The 9,553-nt window shown below is 42.1% G+C and overlaps 1 protein-coding gene across 1 annotated transcript; it reads right to left on the bottom strand.

The window, feature by feature from the left end:
• Positions 1 to 1,144: 1,144 nt before the first annotated feature.
• Positions 1,145 to 3,947, bottom strand: LOC8041954 (glycine-rich protein 23-like). The gene is made up of 3 exons (XM_029983790.3): positions 3,873 to 3,947; positions 2,730 to 3,111; positions 1,145 to 1,241 (listed from the first exon to the last, which is right to left on the bottom strand). Exons 1-2 carry the CDS (start codon positions 3,882 to 3,884, stop codon positions 2,764 to 2,766), a joined length of 360 nt encoding a protein of 119 aa, XP_029839650.2. The 5' UTR covers positions 3,885 to 3,947; the 3' UTR covers positions 1,145 to 1,241; positions 2,730 to 2,763.
• Between the last annotated feature and the right edge of the window lie 5,606 nt (positions 3,948 to 9,553).

The raw sequence follows: 9,553 nt of genomic DNA, 5'->3' as shown, positions 1-9,553 counted from the left end.
CCAGCTAAATTTAAAGGCGGGGAAACTGGATTGGTGTTCAGGTCACGCGACGCCAATTGCCCCACTAAGTTTAGCGGGTTAGGTTTCCCCACTAAATTTAGCAGGGAAAAATTTAACGGGAAAACTTAACCCGCTAAATTTACCGGGAAAATATTTCCGCTAAATTCGGGAAAAAAATTCTGCTAAATTTGGCGGGAAATTTTTCCAGTAAATTTAACCGGAAAATTTTCTCGAAAGATATAGCGGGTTAAGCTTCCCGTTAAATTTCCCGCTGAAAGGGAGTTTTCGGAGATCGTTTTTGGCGTCCCGCAATGCTCTCCGCAATCCGCTACGATACCCGGAACACTATAGTCAAGGCCATTGGCGCGCAGGCGCAGTAGCTTCTCCTTCGTTACGCAGCTAGGGCTTAGCGGAGGGGGTTTTTAAGGTTTTTTATCGCAGCGCGAGAGGTTTTTTAACCTCTCGCGCTGCGATTTTGTTCAGCGTTGCCCACAGGTAGTGCATTTTTTCTATAAAATTTCCTAAAAGCGTACGAAGCTGAGGAAAATATAAAAGAAGAAAAACGCTTAACCCCTATGGTAACGTAGCGAAGCCACCGGTTTTTAAACAATAGGGCGCCCTATTGTTTGAAGAACTGTGGCTTCGGTGCGTTTGCATAGGAGTTAAGACTTTTCCCTTCTTTGATTTTTCCTAGAGCAAGTTCGCTCTTTCAAAATTTCATTAAAAAAATCACCACTTGTGGGCAACGCTGCACAAATTGGTGGCACGATAGGTTAAAAAAACGACTTTCGCGGTCGATTTAAAGAGCCTGGCCGCTATTTGAGACACCCTGTAATATCCAAGAAATATTATGTTTTGTTAAGAAGTTTAAAACTCAGCGATCAAGTCATTGTTCCAACATGTTGGACAGTAGATACCGGAATGTTATTTTAACAATACTTACTGCAGTGTGCAGCTATCAAAAAAATGTTGTATAACAAATACTAACAATATTAGTATATGAGGTGAAGAAAGTACCCCCAGCACTACCCTACTAAACTATCATTAAGTTATAGTGAATATCAAAAGCAGTCGGTCCTCTATTGGGACAATTTTTCGACTTGATGAATTATTTTGGAATATAAAACGAGCCAGACGTTTTGAATAATTTAATATATATATATTTTTTAATTTTTTTTAAACTCAGTCGTTCGGATAGGTCGAATTCTCGTAGGTCCATATCACTTTGCTCGATGAGTCTCCTGAAAACACAACAAAATTATGAAAAATTAGCAATGTAACCGAATCAAATTGTCGTATACGCTGCAAGCATGTTTTTGTAATCCGGCTTGAATCATTAAATCAACACGGGCCTGCCGATATAGTCAAGTTACTTCCAAATATCTTTTCAACATCCTATAGGATGGCTTTCTCCTGAACATCCTTGACTCCGACGGTAAAGGAGACGTGGGTTGACCTGCCTCACAATATTTTTAATGTCAGCTGAAATGTGATTGACGACGAGGGAATCTAGCTAGACTTCAACATAAAAAGTGAAAGCCGTTTACAACTCCCTGTAACGCCGAATTACAGCGCAGCTCTTGAGGAGGAGGAGGGAAGGGTACTGAGGACAGGTATACCCCTCCTCGTCCTCCTCCCCTCATTCTTCAATATCCTCCGGGGGGGTCACGTGACCTCGGGGGGAGGGGAGGGAGTAACGTGACCTCGGGGAGGGGGGTCACGTGACTTTGGGGAGGGGGGGGTCACGTGACCTCGGAGGGGGGGAGGGGGGTCACGTGGCCTCGGGGGAGGGTCACGTGACCTTGGGGGTCATGTGTCCTGGAGCGGTCACGTGACATCGGGAGAGGGGGGGGGGGGCTCGCGCGGTGCATTATGGGACATTTCCCATAATGCACCGCGCGGTTCCGCCGACACCGACGCCGACGCCGCTCAAGCCGGAAACTGGCGCCTAAGAGCTGCGCTCTAAAAAGAGCATCCAGTATTATTTATTTATTTCGGTGTCATTTATATTATACCAACTTTTCCTGCCAGGTGCTTTTGCAAAGTCTCACATCTTAACCTTTTGATTTGTTTTTGACATTGAAACAAATAGAAGACGACATTCGGGTTTCGTTAGTATTAACCCGTCAAAGATTTCTTAATCGACTGATTTATCCATGATATGGTCTTGTTACACTTTTTTACGAATTCTCCTCTTTTCTACTGCTTTATGTCACATTCATAGGCATGCTATCTGGTGATTACATAGAGAACAACGTCAGTCTTTAAAGGTCAGAGGGTAAATTACTTTGCAACGAGTGCTCTGACAATATTTTATTTGTTCTAGCTGTACTAACGCTGATGTAGAAAAATTATGCTTGCGTTTATTAACAGCTGTTTGTAATAATTGGCAAATCAGAAACTGTTGACCCAATGTGACTAACTAAGTATTTCAATATCTAAACATTTCTGACTAAGCATTTCAAAATAAATTAAAAGCTTAGTTTGAAACATGTAATCTAGTATCCTCAAAATTGCGCTTGCGGTTATCGGGCGAGCTTTGTCCAACTAAATTTTATATTCGATAATACAACGGAGCAAGAGATATCGTAGTGAGTAATATTTAATTTAAGCATGGTGAGCAGTTTAAATTTGTGTGCATTTTTGCGAGAACTTCACCATTTTAGCACTGGGTTAGAGGTCCTTGTCTCATAGTCATACGAGCACACGATGAGAAAAATCCTCTCTACCTGTGTAAAGTGCAGTACGGCTCAGAGCAAGAGGTTAGCCGTAGAATCCACCGCCGAGTCCTCCGTAGTGTCCACCGTAGTTACCGCCGTAGGTGCCGCCGTAGGTTCCACCGTAGCTTCCTCCGTAGTTGCCACCGTATCCATGGCCGAAACCACCTCCGAGACCACCGAGGCCGTAGCCGCCACCAAGACCCCCGTACCCAAGGCCACCGTATCCGAGACCACCGTGACCACCACCCAGACCGTATCCTCCGCCTAGTCCTCCGTGGCCACCGCCCAGACCGTATCCTCCGCCGAGTCCTCCGTGACCAAGGCCCAGGCCACCGTGGTGCAGGCCAGCAGACGCCACGGCAACGGCGACGCAGAACAAAGCGAAAGAAAGCTGAGAAGGCAAAATAAAAAAAAAAAGCAATTTATGTGTTTCCAGTGACTTATGTCGGGAACGCCAAGTGCATTTGGTTTATGAAATATCTCTCTGCTAGCAACTTCACCCTATTGATGGCAGTGGCACTCTGGTATTACGTAACAACTCTGTGTTGACAATATTTTGTTTTACTCTGGGCCCATGTTTGTATCTGCCATATCAGGCATAGAATTAAATTTCACCACTACACAAATATTCTTGAATACTATGCTCACTAGTTACATGTAATTTGTGTCAAGGAGCAAATACACTACCGCGATATCACTCAATTTGAATTTTATATTTAAGCTGTCAACTAGGCAAAAATCTAGGTATCGGTGAAATGTTATATTAAAGTTTATAATTAAAAATCCAGCCAATCTCTTTGTGTTGAGCACAGTTTCTTAAGTTATCTTGGAACTAACTATGTGGAGGGGCAAATATCACACCATAGTGGCAGCTATGGCCGGCATTGCAAGGCGAATAGTTAATGTGAAATAGTTTAAAATTGCAACAATTTGAAAGATTGACAAAACTCTTTTATTGTATTTTTAATTATCATTGATTTATATTATGAAGATAGCTGCTGCCTTAATTGAGTTTTTACTGTACGGTTCTATTGCAGTTAGCTGGTAATGTTTAAGCACAGTTATGCATTTTCATATAAGTCTTAGTGTGCATCTAAGAGTACACGTCTAGTCTACGCTACCTCATTACAATATAAATAGTGAACGGCTTACCATAGCCTTCATGGTGTGGTTGGGCGGCAGATACTTCACTGAGAGTCTAGCAGCAGTGTATGATGATCTCCGCTCGAACTCGAGTCCTTTTATATATCTTGATTGTCCCAGAGTACGTGCGGTTCCCTCGACTTTTTTTTTTTATAGACTTAACTTGTTCCTTCGCGCGTCCAACCTTGCCTTTTCTTGCTCGTATTCCGAAACCTGTTTAAAATAATAAACTGCCATTAGGTGCGCCAACGTCTCTTTTAATTGTTTTGCGGTGTATGGGTTCAATCTACGTACAATATAAGACTGCGGTTGAATTAAAGGGAATCTGAAGAAGTCCTTGAATTCAAACAAGCAGTAAATGCTGTATTATAGACACCTTGAAAACTATATCTTTAATTTTTATTTCAATGTTATTAGTAGGAGCGTCCTAGTGCCAATTCAAATTTGAACGTAAACCAACACCTCTTATATAATAAAGCCGTAGTGCTGAATGAGATGGCGTCATCAGAGAAGACCGACGCTGAGCACAGATTGGACACGACGACTGCGTCAAGGTGCGGCTCAAACTTGACCCGAAGCCGAGCGCACTCGTTTCCAATCTCTGTCCAGCCTTGGCCTTCTCTGATGACGCTATCCCATTCAGCACTAAGGCTTTGTTATCTAAATGTGTTGCATAGACCCGCACACTGCAGCTCGCCGACGGTAGTAAAGTGCGAAATCGAAAGCAAACAAATAACTAGCAAAAGTGATGTCATGAGTGGTGTCAGACTGACCATTTCTGGCCACTAAGCTGGATAAGTGGTGCAGCCAATGACGTAATGAAGTTCGGGACAGATAAAAGGCGACAGAGAAAATCCCTGCATGCCCGGCGGCAATCCCTGCACGTATTTTTCAAAAGAAATGCGGTTCACGTTTACTTCTGTCCAAGGTAAGTGCGATAACTGAATTCACGGGACAAAATGCTAAAGATTGCTCCAAACTCAATTTTTTTTTTAAAAGTGCCTCAGCTTCCCTTTAATATAATCTTTAACATTAATAATATACATTTTTCTCGTTGATAATTTTAATCCTCTCGGTCCGCTTTGATTCAGAAGGAATATAGTGTGCCTATTCTTCTTTCTCCCTCTCTCTCTCTCTCTCTTCTTCTATTCCTTTCATAAGGTTTACTATCGGATCGGTTTACGCTCGCATTGAATTTTGCTTCACTTAAAATATTTGAATGCCTAAAAACTGAAAGACGAAGACGGAACACATGCAATATAATCAGCCAGACAAAGCTGAAAAAAAAAAGTTTAAAGTATTTTTTTATTTGCATAAGGCTTCACACAACTTTAAAAAATTACGATATTAATGTTATGTTTTGTGCTCCGTGTAGAGTGGCGATTCTTCGCCCGATGTCGACAAGGCACAAGTGTATTCGGCACTCGATGAAGCCCGTCACGCTGCATACGGTTTGCACTTCTAATGTTGCTTATGAGGTACACAGTAAAAACGTTCCGTAAAAAAAAAAACGTGGAGCTTCTCATTAAAACCTACGGAGAAACATCCGTAACCTGAAATACGATTGACTTGTCCGTAAATCTCAAGTTATGATTCATTAAACAACAGCTGAAAATTCTTTTATTTGGTTTAGACTAATAGACAACGGTTCTCACACTTTAAACAATCATTGATTGCACTGTCAAACAACTTATGATAAATGTTCCGCAACAAGGTGGCGCTAGTTACTGCTTAAGTGAAAAGGCACGAGATGAGATTTTTGTTTAGTACAATTACAACTGCCGCTATCTCTTCATCTACCCATCTCAGCTCACTCGTTTTGCTAACGCTATGGTGGCTAGAAGGGAAGTGTGGCGACCGGGAGCGAATGGGCTGCGCAGAGTGGCGATCAAAATAATAGAGGGCGCTGCGCGCGGCGGGCGAGTTAGCGCTGGCGTGCGGAGCATGGGAATGGAGCGCTGCGCGATATTTTCCCCTTGCTACGAATACTGTAAAATAGTTGATACGTAAATAAAAGACAACTAGACGTGTTTTTTTTTTCAAAAGCTGAATCTTCTGATGCCGTGTTATGCATTAGAAAGGAAAGAAAAATAATTATTTTTGATTTACATTCAGAACAAATGCGCTGGAGCAGGTGAACGTCCACCCTGTCGCATATATGTTCTGTGCTGCGGAAATTTGGCATTTTTTTACTTGATAACTTTATGAACCGTGCACACTTCATATGCTTCAGTGTGCAGCAGAAGACAAATGTGACGAACGAGGCATAGCATATAGGACTCACTTTTATTTTGCTCTTACAGATACTGCGTCAAGAACACAAGCCAAAGGAATTACTTGTTGACAGCCTTCTTCTTTCTCGGAGGAGTGCATGAACAGGCATTAGTAAGCGCGCCGAGTATTTTATTTCAAAAAGTCAGCAAAAAATGTGCAGGAAAAGTGCGCATGCAGACAAATGTTTGATTGCCGCTTTATCCGGAGATGCCACACACTGAACTAGTTGGTACATGTTTAACTTGTGAAACGCCTAAAAACGAAGATACGAGGAAAACGAGACAGGACCAGGCGCGTATTGCCTTCAGTTGCCGTGTTTTGCTTACACATTTGGTAACTTAAAATAATTGTTTATACACTTAGATTTTTGGGGGGACAACTGATCATTTGATCACTATTGTGACTACGTGGAGTTACTAGTCCCACTTTTGAAGAGGCGTTATTGATATGTTTGTTACTATTTTTGTAACCTCGAGTTATTCTGGCGCACTCAAATTTATTTTAGCTGAACGGACGTTTCGTTTAATGTTTCTTATTACTAGACTTATCATTGATACAATTCAGATGATATAAGTAAAATTGCAATTTATCATACTTCGTGCTACTTCGTTGATTACTTCGTGCTATTAATGCTCCAACTGATGTATATTAAACTCAGTTGACATTATTATTCCTCTTTTGATTACTTCGAGTTACTTTTTACACACTGGCCATAAATTCGATTTAAATTCCATTGTGATGACTCTTCATTACTTTCAGCTAATATTCAACAAATTGAATTTATGTGATGATTATTGCCATTATGATTACTCTTGTTTAGTTTAAATTACTCTCAATTTAATTGTGTAACTCTGTGTAATTATAGCACCAATTTATGGGTTGTGAGCTCAGCCAGTCATTATTATTAGTCTTTTGATTACTTCGAGTTACTTTTGATCCACGGGACCTTAATTCGGCCTCATTGATATTGCTATCACTGTTATAATTTTGGGGGCTAATACTTAACACAATTATGTATTATTCGCTCAATTGACACTACAATTACGTGTTTTATTACTTTGAGTTACTATTCACCAAACGGACTTTAATTCGGCCTACCTGACATTTTTGTTACTCGTTTTATTACTTCGTGTTATTACACCTCCAGATGATTTATAATGAACTCAGTTGACATTATTATTACTCTTTTGATTTCTTCGAATTACTTTTAACCCAGAGGACTTGAATTAAACCCAAAATGGCATTGGGATCACTCTTGATTATTTTGAGCTTATTTTAATACACTTATTTATTATGAGCCTAATGTATATTATGATTACTCACAGCCAAAACAGCAGAACAGCCAAAATAGCAGAACTTGTAGCAGCCTCAGAAGAGCGCCGGCGCCCGCGAACCAACAGATCACCCAAGACCGCTGACTCTCCTGCAAGCTGCAGCGCCCCTCCCAAGGGCGAAGAAATCTCATCGCAACTCGCAATCGTCTCTGACATGGCGCCCATACAGCGCCCGTCACACTTCCCCTTCTAGCCACCATACTACAGCGCTTGTTGTTGTCGAGGGGTCAAGGTGCTTGGTGGTTTCTGAGGTTCCGACTGTTCTACGTTAAACTACCTACCTTGTTTTCCCGGATGGTGTGCGAGCTTTCTTTGTTGTTATCAAAACCGTGAGTTTGTTCTTCCCTTTTTATTAACATTTATTGGGGACTGTCATATATACGTTTGTATTTTTGACGCTTATTTCTTCGAAAGAAACGAAACCACGGATTTCCGTCCCTTTAATCTTTCGGGTTCCATGACGGTCACCGCTATATCAGTTCGTGTTTGACGTTCTTTTTAGAGTTGAAAGCTCAAGTCGGGAGCTCGTTTTCATCTTGTGTCATGTCGCGAGCTCGCTGGTACGCGTGGTTCGTCGTTCGTAGCGATTGGGAGGCTATTCTCGCGTGCTGGCTCGCTAGAGTGTTGCAGTAAAGCACGTGACAACGCATTGTCTGAGTGCGAGAGTGCGCTTTACGAGTTTCGCATCATTGCTCGCGCGGCCTGTAGCCTTCTCATTTCGCCGAGGGGTCCCTATCGTGTCGTCGAAATTCGTTTCGCGGAAGTACGTTTCGTGGACACCTTTTCATGAACACGTTTCGTCGACACGAACGTTTCATCGACACACGTTACGCGAATTTCACTTTGCAGGGACGTTTCGCCACGCGTGTATCACAGAAGTGCGCGTTAATCCACACCCCCGCCTGGGTTCACACCACTTCGCGGCGAAAGTCTGAGGCTGCTGATTACAAAAATGTTAACTCACCTAAACGACCCGTACAGGTCGCTTCGCGGCGACAGTCTCATGTAGCTTATTGCTCCCCCAAAAAGCTAATCTGAGTTGTTAATGCAACAATTTGTCGATGAAACGATCTATCGAGAAAACGACGTTCGATGAACTGATTCCCACCGGTGTACTGCGTGATGCACGCTCACTTGTTAGCAGTCGTAATGCAGCCGATGAATTTCTCATTTACAGAATGCACCTGTGTCACCGTACGCTGGTTCCCCCCCCCCCCCAACCACATGGTTTAAGACCATCGTATGAATATTATTTTTCATGTTCATAATACTTTACGTGTATATTAAAGCAATATACCTCCGCTCAATACTTGCACGGCGCTACTAAGGAGGGCACGTAATACCACTGTTCCACGGACTGTAAAATTGTATGCATTAATCTTGGCTTCTCAGTCAGACTGTTTGTAAGGAGCATTGCCACCATTCCTGCAGATTCAAATTGTCTGAGATGCAAGCTCATTTTTTTTTTCAGGAGGCGTCTTCAACGGCAATTGCTTCCTTGTCACTGAGCATCAGCCAATGTTTAAGGAGCCTATGCCATTCTTGAAGGCGGTATGCGTCTTGTTTGGAGCCGTTTACGTGTTGAATTTACCTAGCCAAAGCAAGCCTAGGCCACTCGAGTTTATTCAACGGTGAAAAAATTCTTGTAATGAGTCAAGTCCACAGGGTATGTCATAAAATGACATAATCTATATCACCCTTTCATTTATCGTCACCGTAATGCCCTTATTTACAAGTCGGACAAACATTTGAGCTGCATTAATTTTACAAGGAATTACGCTGATGCGTTTTTATATTGAATTGATAACGTATGAACACTGGTTGTTGTTAGGATGTAACTTTCAAGGCAGGGAAACATGGTTATCTTGCATAGAATGTATGTCTGTTCAACAGTCGTTCAGGTTTAACATGTTGAACACTACCATAGTCTGACCTGATAGTAGAAAAAAAATGGCTTCACCTTCACGAGGCTGAGTATGCATGAAGCAGGCACGGCATTAATGTTAGATGATGCAATATACCTCCTAGACCAATCTTCCAAGTCAACCTAGAGAAGGGGTTGAAGAGAATGGGAGCAGTGAA

This window comes from Ixodes scapularis, unplaced genomic scaffold (assembly GCF_016920785.2).
Source record: "Ixodes scapularis isolate PalLabHiFi unplaced genomic scaffold, ASM1692078v2 PGA_scaffold0__279_contigs__length_252992795, whole genome shotgun sequence".
In the NCBI taxonomy this organism is placed as follows: Eukaryota; Metazoa; Arthropoda; class Arachnida; order Ixodida; family Ixodidae; genus Ixodes; species Ixodes scapularis.
The sequence above is the reverse complement of the archived record's forward strand: the minus strand, read 5'-3'. Positions and strand labels throughout refer to the sequence as shown.